The sequence below is a fragment of the Rhinolophus hipposideros genome (genome assembly GCF_964194185.1).
Source record: "Rhinolophus hipposideros genome assembly, chromosome: 11".
Taxonomy (NCBI): Eukaryota; Metazoa; Chordata; class Mammalia; order Chiroptera; family Rhinolophidae; genus Rhinolophus; species Rhinolophus hipposideros.
The window spans coordinates 9,271,506-9,284,560 of NC_138057.1; the positions used below are offsets into that span (position 1 = coordinate 9,271,506).

The following is a 13,055-nucleotide window of genomic DNA, read 5'->3' on the forward strand; positions in this document are numbered from 1 at the left end:
TATTTCATACCACACAACTGTGTTTCTTCTACCCCAATAAAATGGATTGATTTTGAGAAAATGACTCACATAACTCCCTCAGAGCTTTTTTTTTAGGGTTATTTTTTCAAAGTCATGTGGATTAATTCCAGTATTGCAAGTAAAACTTTGGTTGTAAAATGACATGGTTGGCCAAGAAAAACAACTTATGTATTCACAATTTTCCATCCACTGATTTTGAATATTTTTAAGGAGACTCTCCCCTTCCCCCAAGCCCAGTTTTGAAGAGAGATTAAGTAACCAATCTGCTCATCCTGAACCATGTCTTTACCGGGGAATGGGCAGAAAATAAAACACATTATAAAGCAAGAAAGAGACTCTTTAAATTTCCTTATCACCAGAAGTGGCAAATTCCAACTCACAGTTACAAAATGGGAGACCCTAATCCTGAGTTTTGTTGGAGTCTCTTTGGTGTGGAATGAAATTATGTAACACGAAATTCTTAGTAATCCTCCATGAATGGTATTATAGGTATTATATTATTGTTTTAATTATTATTTTGGGAAGCAGTTTCAGGTTGGAATGTTTGGTATCCTCAGTCCTGAAGCCTGAAATCCTAAAGACACTGTTTGTTAAAAATTACAGGGTGGGGAGAACTACAGTCTGTAAAAAGCATTTAAAAAAAAAATCACCTTGGGCGGCCGGTTGGATCAGTTGGTTAGAGCGCAGTGCTCATAACATCCAGGTTGCCAGTTCGATTCCCACATGGGCCAGTGAGCTGCACCTTCCACAACTAGATTGAAAACAACAACTTGACTTGGAGCTGATGGGTCTTGGAAAAAAATACTGTTCCCCCATAAAAAACAAAAACAAAACAAACAAATAAAACACCTCCACCCAGATTTTTTAACTATAATTAGACAACAGCAAGAGCTTACTGGGGCCATCTTGAAATGTTAGAAAAATAAAGATTAAAAAATATTTTAAGTGTATGTGTGTGTTTAGAGATATAAGGTGGAGATGACAGCAAGAGAAAGAGAAGGTGGGTAGGCAAAGTAGGAGTGATGGGGAGGGAGGTGAAAGCCGTTGTGATGGTTAAATTTTATGTGTCAGTTTGCCTAGGCTATGGTGCTCAGTGCTTTGGTGACACACTAGTCTAGATGTTGCTGTGAAGGCATTTTGTAGATGTAATTAGCATTTACAATTAGTTGACTTTGAATAAAGCAGAGTACCCTCCATAATGTGGGTAGGACGCACTCAATCAGTTGAAGGCCTTAAGAGCAAAAGCAGGTTTCCTGAAGAACGAATTCTTCCTTGAGACCAGAACATAGAAATATTGACAGTTTTCAGCCTGCCAGCCTGTCTTAGGAATTTTGGACTTGCCAGCCCCCACAATGACATAGTTCAATTCCTTAAAATGGAGATTTTGCTACTGACCATGGATCTAAAGGAAAGAATCTTAAGAATGACTTTCCTGAATTGGGTTCTGGAAATGATTATTTAATCTGATTAGATTTAAAGGCTCTAATTACTAGTTCTAGTAGTAAAGAGAGCACTGATAGTCCATGGCATGATGTGGCAACAGGGATATGCAAAATTACCACCTTTGGATACTCCTAATCGAACACTTTTAAGAGGTAAGTTCTGGGTGACCATATATGTGATACAGCAGAACATTTGGATCAAACTAATGAGTATAAAATTGGCTGTCTGCTTAGAACTGTATTGGACAAAATGGGGAAGGAAAAGGGTGAGTTCAGGGCTTCGAATTCTCAGCTCAAGTGCTACCTAAATGACCAAAGTTTCTACATCTGCCCTGAAAGAAATTCTTATTACGTGTAGTCACAGAGCTGATTTCTGAAAACCAAAGCCAAAGTCTCATCCTCCAAGTGGCTGAATTATAATGTCAATTGAATTCCCAACTCAGAATGCATGAGCTTAAAGTGAGGGCACTGATTGTGAACAACGTCCTGAACTTTGCAATGGGGGTATGTGGGCACATCCTGATGAAGCTGGGGACGTTGAACCCCTAAGTTCTGCTGAGTCTTCTTTGCCAGGAGAAACAGGCCTTCTATCTCTGTATGAAGAGGTTAATTAACTCCACTACGCCTGAGCAATGCAGGCGATGGCATTCCCCGCGATGACCTCCCCTAAGGTAGTTTCCTTGCAAGACATTGTTACTCTTCTTAGGGCCTGCCCTCACTAACCTTCTGTTTCTAGACCTATAACCAGACTGAGGTCCTAGCAGCACCTGAAAAGTGAAGTACAAATTGTGACCCACGAGGAGGTGCACTATATTTCGAAAGAACTCCTTGATTTTTTCCAACTCACACAGACATGTATCTGGAGAATATGAGTAAAAATGAAATTAAAGGCATGGGGGTAATAGTGGAAAGAACCTAAAGTTAGATCAGACTGAATTTCTTGACGTGGGCCCAATAAGCAGTAATTCTATTAATAGATTCAGTATTGTAACTCGAGGGGTTACCTATGTAACCATATGCTTAGACATATGAGTTTATTTTTAATTCAGAGATCACATAGTTAAACCCAAATTGGCCTAGTGATCTCTCACCCATATTCCAAGGACACAATTATTTTTGTAGTCCAGCTCCATCTCCTATGGCTCTTGAACACATTTCTCCAATTATTATTCAGCACCTGAAATTTGTTAATCACAACCACTAACTTTACTATTGCTAACACTAGGTAACAAATGAGGCTTTTCCTAGAAAAGTTATGTGGAATGCCATCAGAGACTTGGCAGAGCAAAGACAAAACAGCCTTGGAAATCCTTGTGTCTGGTCCTTACTCAACTGTGAGGTAGTCACATGGTTTTCACCAGCAATTCAGGAGATGCTCCAATAACTGGCTCTGAGACTTTTATCAGATTACTTTCCTAGGTTATAACCATCTTGAGGCCGAGGAAGAGAAGCTGCTTTTCTAGTATCTAAAACCTATGAATCTGTATGTCTGTTCACTTTCTGAAAACATGAATCGTTTTTATTGAAACAAATTTACCTTTGTCCTTCCACATTATTTGTCATATTTTGCTAGATTCAAGAGTTAGGTCAACACAGCTGACATAAAATCTGCACATTTATAACTAGAAGATGTAGAGGGCCCCGTGTCTTCCTCCTATACACCACTGACCCATTCAGTTATGTTTTCATAGCCCAGTTGTATTTCTCGACTATATTAAAAGTTAATGCATTAAAAACAGAAAAAAAGTCTTGGGTCCTCGCTTCCAAGATGACCAAGAAAAGGAACAATGGTCGTGCCAAAAAGGGTCATGGCCACGTGCAGCCTATTTGTTGCACCAACTGTGCCCAATGTGTGCCCAAGGACAAAGCCACTAAGAAGTTTGTCATTCAAGAAGTGGTTGGCTACCTCAGTTGGTTAGAGCATGGTGCTAATCAAGGTTGCCGGTTTGAAACATACGAGGTGTGATCAAACAATATGGTGAATATTTAAATTTTAAAAAATTTATTACAGTAAAGGACACATTGCCATTAAAGAGTAATGGCAGAGTAAAATTCAAAGGGGAGGGGAGAGTAAAATTCAAAATACTCCCCCTCGCTTCAAATACACTTATCCCATTGTTCTTGCCACTTTCTGAAGCAGACTGGAAGTTCTGTTTCATGAGTGTCTTTAGTTGTGCTGTCGTGGCTGCCTTGCTGTCCTGAATCATTTTAACTTTGGGGAAGAGCCAGAAGTCACACGGTGCCAGATCCGGTGAATAAGGTGGATGAGGACACGCCATATGTTTTTTACAGAAATTGCCGTACCAGACATGAAGTGTGACACGGAGTATTGTCATGATAGAGGATGAAGTAAAGGTACTCACGAAAAAGGACTTCCAGAACTGCTTCAGAAAGTGGCAAGAATAATGGGATAGTGTGTTTGAAGAGAGGGGGAGTATTTTAAGGAGGATTAATGGCAATGTGTTTTTACTGTAACAAACTTTTTTTAAATGTAAACATTCACCGTATTTTTTTATCACACTTCATAGCAGAGGCCACAGCTGTTAGGGACATTTCCGAAGCAAGTATCATCAATGCTTATGTGCTTCCCAAACTGTGTGAGTTGTGCCATTCACACCAAGATAGTTAGGAATCGTTCCCGTGAAGCCTGGAAGGACCTAACACCCCCCCCACCTCGATTTAGACCTACGGGTGCTGCCCCACGACCTCCGCCAAAGCCCATGTCAGGAGATAAATCCTTAAGGACAGAAGAAATATTCTCTGGGGGGAAAAATAAAATGAAAATTATACTTTAAAAAAAAAATAGAGTTCCACTTCTACATATTGAATTAAAATTTATTTTAAAAGGTAGTTTTATATATTCTTTTAAAAAATGAAAATTCAAAAGTCTTAGAATTAAACAATGAGTCTTCAACATTATAAAGCTATTTATTACAGTAATTAAAGTAGTGGTAACATTTTACCCTTATAGAAAAGTCACAGAATTCACACAGCTTGGATCCTTACTGATTCAAGTGTCTTATCTTACATAATAAGGGTTTGATCAGTTTTAAGACAGAGTTCCTCTGGATATGCTGTCCTTAGGGCTTCTATTATCACTGTTCATCAGCTCATACAGTGGGATAGCTGGCTGCTGTGGCAACTCCACAGTGGTTGTCCTGGTCTTTGGCCATTTTTACATAGCCATTCATGCCCCATTCTGGACCCCAGCTGAAAGGAGAGCATGTTTTCCATTTTATACAAAGAATCAAGTACACATTATTAGATCCATTAACAATAATACTTAAAATGGTGCTTACCATGTGTCAGACACTATTCTAAGTTCTGTTCCATATATTTATAAGTATACGAATTCCCCTGTGTCCTTAACTTATTAAGATAGGAAATTGAGACAGAACTGGAATTTCAATGTAGAAGTCTGTTTCCACAGGCTATCTTATGTCACCTCAATTAAAGAACTTTAGCTATGAAAATTGCTCCTGACAACCCTCGAGGCCTCTGAGAGCTGGGAAGCAGAATGCAAAGGCATCAAAGTAATAACAGGAAGGATGCGAAGAGGCTACGGGACTCCTGGACAATTTTTAAAGAGTCAGCAGAGGCAAATGTTTCTGCAAAGTATAGTGATACTTCGTTGAAAACTTGGAGACAGAAAAAGGAAACCATCCTTCCACTCTACAGGTGAAACCCTATCTGAAACCCTTGGGGCCAGATGTATTTCTGAATTAAGAAAATTTTCAGAATTTTGAAATGCAATGTTACAAATACATACTAAAACCCCCAACAAGGTTGTTAAGAATCTTATAATCAAACATCAGAACTTCTGTGTTGACTCTAAGTGAAAGAAAGACTTCTGGGATTTCAAAATAGAGCTTTTTTTGGACCTGAAACCAAATAAGGATTCCCTTTTCAACTTCAAATATAACATTGGGAGTTTTGTACCTGTTCTTGACAATCCAAAATTTATTGCTGTCTGATGCTCCTTCAGAGCCATAGCCAACCACCAGAACGCCGTGATCCAGGTCTTTGCTGCTGCAGTTCGGCTCATAATAAATGCCTGGGAGAGTAAAATTCAATGTTGGGGTGTGAAGCTCCAAGTGACATGTGACAGTCACCCACCCTATCAACCACAGCTCAGAGAGGCATCTTAAAATTCAGTGAAATGTCACAAACAAATTCCAAACAAGACTTAAATATTTGCCAAAAAAAAAATAGTAAAGGTGGATAAGAAGGAAAAAGTCAAACTCAACTCACTAGAAATCAACAAAATGTAACTACATCCAATATATTTTCTACTTAAAAACAAAAATTTCCAATAAGATCTAGTTATCAAGACTAAGGTGATTTAGTTACTTACCTGCTAATGTTAATTAGCATAAACCTTCCTACTCCTAGAATGACAGCTAAGGGTTCTATGAAGAACCCTTGAGCCATAGGATTCTTCATAGTTCTAATTACAGTAGTTAAGAAATCTTTGGAGAAAAGGTCCAACAATTGGGGAATAGTTAGGTAAATTAGGTCATATGTATAGAATTAAATTCACAGCCACTTAAAAATATTTATGAAGAATTTGTCATCCTGAGAAAATGTTTAAAGTATAATGTCGAGTGGAAACATCACTATGTTAAATGTACACACTCACAATTCTATAGTCTTGGAAAGCAAGATTTCATACCAAAAGAGTTAATCATGCTGGTGTTTTCCATTTTGCCTGCCTGAATTTCTAAAATAAAAAGACAAAGGTAGGTGTTACCTTTGTTATAGAACTGGAACGATGAATGGCCTGCATCAATAGCAACAGCGATGGGTCCCACAGTTGCCACTGCCTTCATAAGGGCCTTCTCCCGCTGAGGGATATCCACGAAGCCAGTGTCATTGGCAGCAGAATACTCGGGCTTGTAGTTACAGGTATTTGTATCCTTTTAAAGGCAAATGGGAAAAAGGCTTGGGAAACTATGGAACTTGGAACTATGTTCCATCTCCTGGTGAACATAAGTTCTAGGACCCCAAAACTCAGCAGTTTGCACCTTAATGATTTCTAAGTCAACTTTGTTATACATCAGCCCAGGAAGCATAATGCTATTGGTTGGTTTGAAATTGAAAAATTAGCAAATGTTTCTTCAGTGAGACCCCTTAGGTCTACCTGTCCATAAGAAATTTTTCACCATGGAGAAATCTGCATTATATGTAGAATGATGCATATATTCTCCCTGTTACATAGAAATAGAACAGTTATATGTTAACCATTTAATCAGAGAACTGTGCAAAGCTTGATAATTTATAATGACAGTTCTGACAGTTTGCATCTAAAAAAAATGTCAATGCTGAATAAGGTGTCTGTTATCTCTGAAAATGTTCAACTTTCAAAAGCAGAGCTGGAATAACAAGATAAGGAGGTCCGTTTACCCTTCCAAGATATGGATAGGATTCCTCTGAGTCCAGGCCTCCGTTTTCCTTGACATACTGGAAGGCATTATCCATTAGGCCACCATTGCAGCCCTCATTGCCTTGAGACCGAGAGCAGTCCACCAGGTTCTGCTCACTCAGCGAAACAAGTTTGCCAGTTTTCCGGAACATCTGTCCTTCAAGGGCACCAGTTGCACTAAAAGCCCAACAAGAACCACACTGACCCTGAAAATAAAAAAAAGATATCAGTTTACAAGACAACTACAAAGATTGACAACAGCCCATATACCTGAATATTCTTTAAAAACAGTAATAACAAACAACAACAAAAAAAACCACCAGCAAACTGCATGTTACTCCACACTCTAGCAAAGCAGGCATGCCATTCCTTTTTGGCTTTCCTGAGATAAAAGATTTGAATCTGAACACTGCCGTACCTGATTCTTCACAGGAGTTACATAGCCCTTCTCTCTCCAATCCACAGATGAGGGAATCTTAGCAAAGACTGGTTCTCGGAACATTTTCCCGTTCTTTTGCTTCTGGTTTTGAAAGCCATTCATCACCTGCCTAAATTCTTCATTGGTCTATAAGGAAAAGTAAAAAAACCCCAAAAAACTATTGAAAAAGCAAGAGGTAATTTTGCTAAAGTACTGAGGAGAGGAAGCATAAAAAGTTAAGCAATCCATGCCATACTCACCATGTCACCAAAGGCATTCATTGCCAAACTGAAGCCATGTTTCCTTTGGCTATATTCCCGATTATGCAGTTCAATCATTTTCATATTCTTCTCCCACACTGCTCTCCTCCATTCTTCTTCATTCTAGAAGCAAACATATAATCTTCCTCTTTATTCCTGCTTAAAACCCAACCCATCCTCACCTAGTGGATTTGTAGACAAGGAGAAGAGAAACCATGGCCAGGGACAGCTTTATACTTCTGGGAGCTGTTCTCCAAGTCCCAACGCAGTAGTATCTGCCCACATTGTGCTCAGTAAGGCTGCTGTTAAGTTATTGCCTTGGTAAAAGCTGAACTTTCGAAGGTACTCTCTGCTATAAACTCCCAACAGCAAGGGGCCTTCTCTAAGAGGTCCGTCTGGACAGTTTCAGATGTTACCAACCGTTCGATATAGTCTCCTGTGCGTTGCCTTCCACCGGTACCAATGTGTGTCCAAAGTTGAATCAAATTTTGGAATAGCTGAGGCTATACCCAAGCAAAGGGCAGCCAGGAAGAGTGAGGGATTCATGTTTCAAAAACCTAGGAAGGGAAGAAATAAAAAAGAGTATCTGAGTAGACCAATCGTTCTAAAAAGTCATACTACTGTCTTCTGAGATGTTATAATCACTGTGGTGGAGTAAAAACATTTAATTTATCCTGGCAAGTATTTACACAAGAACTCTGGAGGAAGGCTAAGGATGTGGGTGGGGAAAAACAGGCCAAGGACTTATCAAATAGTGGAGGTAAATGATTCAGCCATCCAAATGAAAAACAGGCTGACAAGTGCTATAGGAATTGAAACAGACTTCATTCTAATAGTGCAATGATAATTTAGGTTTTGATAAAGGTCTCAGGGAATCTCATGGGTCAGAATCTTAAAGCAACGACTAGGAACGACTGTTGGAACAGGTTATTTACTCAAGGTACCAATGTGACCAGGGAAATCTTATTCATCAGGATGCCTGATCCCAAGCTAGGACAGGGATTCCCAGCAGTTAGGTGTCCACTTTACACCTTTCTTCTTGACTATTGTACCACAGGGGGTGAGATGTGCCTTCAAACCTCTGCTTCTTGAATTTGAAACCTTTCTGAAAGGCCTTCCCAGGAGATGGGCAGGAGTGCACGCAGCGCTCTGCTGTCCCCACACCTGACCTCTGACGCCGACACCCCCTTTACCTTCCCCCAAATCGGCGACGCGACCATGTGGCCTGAAGTTGCCCAGGGCCCTGCTATTCCCGGGCTCAGAGCCCCATCCTGGCCCAGGTGACACTAACGTCGCAGGCGGGGCCCGGACGCGGGAATGTCGCCGCCCCGCCCCCGGCACACGCCTGCAGCTTTCAGAGGATGTTGACGCAGCGCAGGGAGCCGGGCCCCGCAGCTCCACAGGCTGCCGGACCTGTGACCGCCCCCGCCCTGCGACGGTCCGGCTCCCGTAAAGCCTAGAACCACGGTGGTCTCAGGGCCGCCCTGGGTTCCCCGAATCTCTCTCCTACCCTTCCCTAGCTCAAGGCTGGCAGGGCTCGAGGCAGTGCCGACCCAGCCCTCACCAGCTCTCGGCAGACAGTCGCTGCAGTTCCCGGGGTCGCACCCACCCCCTCATCTATGTTCCTGGATGGGCCCCTCTTCCAGACCCTGTCCTGACGCGCCTTGGCCGTAGACCGGGGTACTGACCTGTTGCAGCCACAGCTGCTCAGGCGCCCTCCACAGACGCGCGTAACTTCTCAGAGGTCGCCGAGGCCCGCGGTTCTGGCCCAGTTGCCCCTGACTCAGCCTTTAAGGCCCTGAGTTTCGGCCCGGTCCACCCCTCCCCCACCGCCTGCCTGAGCCGCGATTGGCTGAGCCAGCCTGGGGCGGGGCCTCCGGGAGCTCGGACTCCCGGTACTTGACGCGGCTGGGTCCCAACTCGTCCCAGGGTAAGTCGTACCTGCCTCGGTGGGCCCGGAGGAGGCAAGCTGGGGGCCCGGTTACGACAGCTCTGGGGAGGGGTCCCGCGCCGCCCCGGGACTTGGATCACTAATTACCCCGAATACTTGCGCGTGGCGGATAGTTCATGCAAAGAGGCCCCAAGTGGATTTTCAGTGTAATCCTGACTGTCCTTTATCCTAGTGTGATCAACAGCTCAGGAGGGCTGAGAACAGTATAATCCAGTGTAGTAGTTCCTGTTTATTCCACAGCAAAGGTGGGGCGTGGTAGAAGAATTCAGAGCCCGCAAGCCGAGGTGTGCTCTGTTTTGGGATGGGTGCAGCTGGGGCCGGGAAGAATGTGGAGTAGAATGGCAATGCCCAAAACACAGACATAATGGTCAAGGCCCAAATCCTTGAAAGGAAAGGGGAAGACTGGGTGGCTCTCCAGAGAAGGCCAGGCATTTGTAATGCTCCTGTCCTGTCTTCCCGTCAGGGATTCTTCCCTCCGAAGCCTTTCTCAAAACCAACAGAAAGGAGTTATTTACAGAAGAATTTGACTTAATAAAAAGGAGAAAAACAATTGAGAAGGGTGGAAGCTGCTTTTATTTCCCTAGTCTGCATTACAGATCATGGTCTTCCTTAATATCCAAAATGCTTCCCTTGGGTTTAATAACTTTAATAACATGTAATGTTAGAGTTTAGGGTACACAGTTTGAAGAAATATTTTAGATGGAGAAATACCAGGGGTGCCAAAAAAATGTATACATATTTTAAGCGATGTTAACACTTTGGTCAACATTGCTCAAACAATAGTTTGCCATAATCAAAAGTGTCTGGACGCTGATGGTAACCACTTTGAGCACCTCTTGTAATTGCAGAAGTCAAATGTGACTTGTCTTCATCTTTTGTTATTGGTGTATATTAATACAGTTTTTTCCTTCCTTAAAATGTGTATACACTATTTTGGCACCGTGTGTGTGTGTGTGTGTGTGTGTGTGTGTGTGTATTTGATTAAAGGAAATTAATTCACAAATGTTTTAAAAACTTTTTAATTATATAAGAAATATATTAATTGTAGAAAATATGTTTTAGAAAATAAACATCCCTTGTCCTCTTCCTATAACTCTTCTAGGCATATCTTGCATATTAGACTTTTTCACAAAAATGAAGTCACAGTGCATGTTGATTTGTATACTCTTGTTAAAATTAAACTGAGAGACTTCGTAGAAGCATAAATAAATATTTTTAAAAATCAACATTAAAAATTTCACTTTATGTCCTTTGAAGTCGAATCCCTTTCCTCTCAAACACTAATAGCAGGAAGTTCTCAGGTGATTATAAAGTACATTGTATTGCATATGGCTGGAGTTTTTTTTGTTTTGTTTTGTTTTGTTTTCTTTAAAAAAACTAATCATGGTAGTCAACACAAGAAGAAATAAATAAAGACCACCCACATGAAAACAACTTGCTATATTAAGGGAGACAATTAAAAGACTGTCAGGGCGAGGAAAAGCTTTACAATGGAAAAACAAGGAAGCTTCCCTAAACCCTGATTGGAGATCATTGTCATGGAGAAGCTGGAGGAGGAACAACTAGAAATGCAACATCTTATGTGATTGGTTTGGGGAGAATATTTGGCTATCTCTGGTTTGTCCTGGGTTGGAAGTGGAGGCAAAAATAAGTTGGTAGCCATTCAGCAAGTCCTGACTATTTTGAGGAGGTTGCTACAGAGTTTTCTCTTATAGGTCAGAATTCTATTGTCCTATAAACTCTAGCCACTGTTCTTTTGTTTACACAGTCTATGACAAGAAATTTAAGTCATTCTAACATGTGGGTTTTACAGTTGCCCGTGGGTCACAGCTCCACAAGATTGCACAGGGTGGAAAAACCTGCTATGGCATGACTGCCTGCACCTTAGGCAATAGCCTCACAGGAGACTGTGTGGCAGGTGCTGCTCCAAAGATTGGCATCCCTTTGTTTCTTGGAATGCGGTACAAACACAGTGAAGGAAAAAAATGGACTCTTTTTATTGCAAATGTGCTCAAAATCTAAAATTAAATCAAGAAATACCTAGGGGCAGCCGGTTGGCTCAGTTGGTTAGAGTGTGGTTCTCTTAACAACAAGTTTGCTGGTTCCATCCCCACATGGCCGCTGTGAGCTGTACCCTCCACAACTAGATTGAAACAACTACTTGACTTGGAGCTGTTGAGTCCTGGAAAAACACACTTAAATAAATAAATAAAAGTTAAAAAAAATATATACCTAAATTCAGGAGAAATACAGGAGAAAGCCATTTAAACAAAAGGAGTAAAAGATACTCTTGCAACTCATGACATCGATTTACACATAATGTGTTAAATTATGCATCACAGAAATGTTATTACTAATCGTTGTATTCTTCTTCTATTCCCATTTCTTTGTAAAATAACTGATGAGTGCTAATTATTAAAATGGTCACATTTTAGTCAAGTGACCAGCCCTTAGCTCTGCCTCTGATAAAATGCAGTTGGCAAATTTCCCGATTCCTATTTGCAATGCAGTCTCTGTAAAAGTTATGTTCTTGTGTGTATCTGTCTAGGTTCTTTTGCTCACTAGTAAAACAGGATATAATTCTTTATTCCATCTCTGGAAGTTTTTAACCATAATGAAATGAACAAATCTAGTGTGGTGGCATTTAAGACCCTGAGGCCAGTTAGTAAAACCTCTCCCCAATATAACAATCCCCTCCAATTTCTTAAAATCCACTAAACCAACACTTAGTCTTAAAAAAACATTTTCTAGGAAACTGTCCACTTGTAAAGTGGTTTATTACCATTTATAATTTTATGGAAAAGAGCCTATTTATGATTAGATGTTCATATGAAGCCACATAAAATAACTTATTTTTCTGGGCTAGTGTAACCTTGCTTTTCCTATAGGGTTAAAGAGTCAGCCAATTTGTTAAGCAAATCAATCAACAAGAATTACTTAAACTCTTACTTTGTGCTCATTGATCTCTCCTGGTGTAGTTTGTGCGTGTACTTAGACACATTCTTTTTTTTAAAATTTTTATTGGGGAATATTGGAGAACAGTGTGTTTTTCCAGGATCCTTCGGCTCCAAGTCAAGTCATTGTTTTCAGTCTAGCTGTGGAGGGCACAGCTCACTGGCCTATGTGGGAATCGAACCTGCGACCTTGGTGTTATGAGAACTGTGCTCTAACCACTGAGCCCACAGGACGCCCCAGTTAGACACATTCTACATGTAACTTTACTAACAGCTTTTCTGAACCTTAGCCTTTCATTTTAAAATCTGAGATGAACTATAGTAATCTTGACTTTACAGCATGTGAGCACAGCCATGACCAATATATTTAAATGAGATTATGACAAAGCATCTTGGTGCTATAAATAACAAAGGAGCTGACCTTGTGGGATTTTCCCCCCATCCCTAAGACTATAATCCACAAACTCTCCTTTGGATACTTGTGGGGACAGAGCCAGGAGTGCAGTTTTCAGGCTCTCAGCCTCATGTGGAAAGGTGCTGGCTCAGGTAGTAAATGGCCATCAACTGTGATTGGAGGGCCATCAGCT

At 41.0% G+C, this 13,055-nt stretch overlaps 1 protein-coding gene, 1 long non-coding RNA gene and 1 pseudogene across 6 annotated transcripts in view; 2 read left to right on the forward strand and 1 right to left on the reverse strand.

Annotated features, from left to right (window-relative positions):
- The first annotated feature begins 3,231 nt into the window (after positions 1–3,231).
- Positions 3,232–4,258, forward strand: LOC308504727 (small ribosomal subunit protein eS26-like; annotated as a pseudogene). The gene is made up of 2 exons: positions 3,232–3,364; positions 3,995–4,258. The product of its transcript is annotated as a small ribosomal subunit protein eS26-like (transcript).
- Positions 4,259–4,273: 15 nt separating this feature from the next.
- Positions 4,274–9,745, reverse strand: LOC308505356 (procathepsin L). 2 transcript variants are annotated; one of them, XM_081067437.1, is made up of 8 exons: positions 9,252–9,745; positions 7,984–8,120; positions 7,564–7,686; positions 7,304–7,450; positions 6,867–7,091; positions 6,214–6,379; positions 5,403–5,517; positions 4,274–4,673 (listed from the first exon to the last, which is right to left on the reverse strand). In XM_081067437.1, exons 2-8 carry the CDS (start codon positions 8,107–8,109, stop codon positions 4,574–4,576), a joined length of 1,002 nt encoding a protein of 333 aa, XP_080923563.1. In that variant the 5' UTR covers positions 8,110–8,120; positions 9,252–9,745; the 3' UTR covers positions 4,274–4,573. The 2 variants fall into 2 exon arrangements, with proteins under 2 accessions (XP_080923563.1, XP_080923564.1); XM_081067438.1 differs by having other exon boundaries at positions 4,280–4,673; positions 9,505–9,726.
- The window catches only part of LOC308505357, a 40,307-nt gene continuing 36,612 nt past the window's right edge, over positions 9,361–13,055 (forward strand). For all 3 annotated transcript variants that reach the window (XR_013994525.1, XR_013994526.1, XR_013994527.1), the window contains exon 1: positions 9,361–9,493. This is a non-coding gene — a long non-coding RNA (uncharacterized lncRNA). The remainder of the gene's footprint in view (positions 9,494–13,055) is intronic.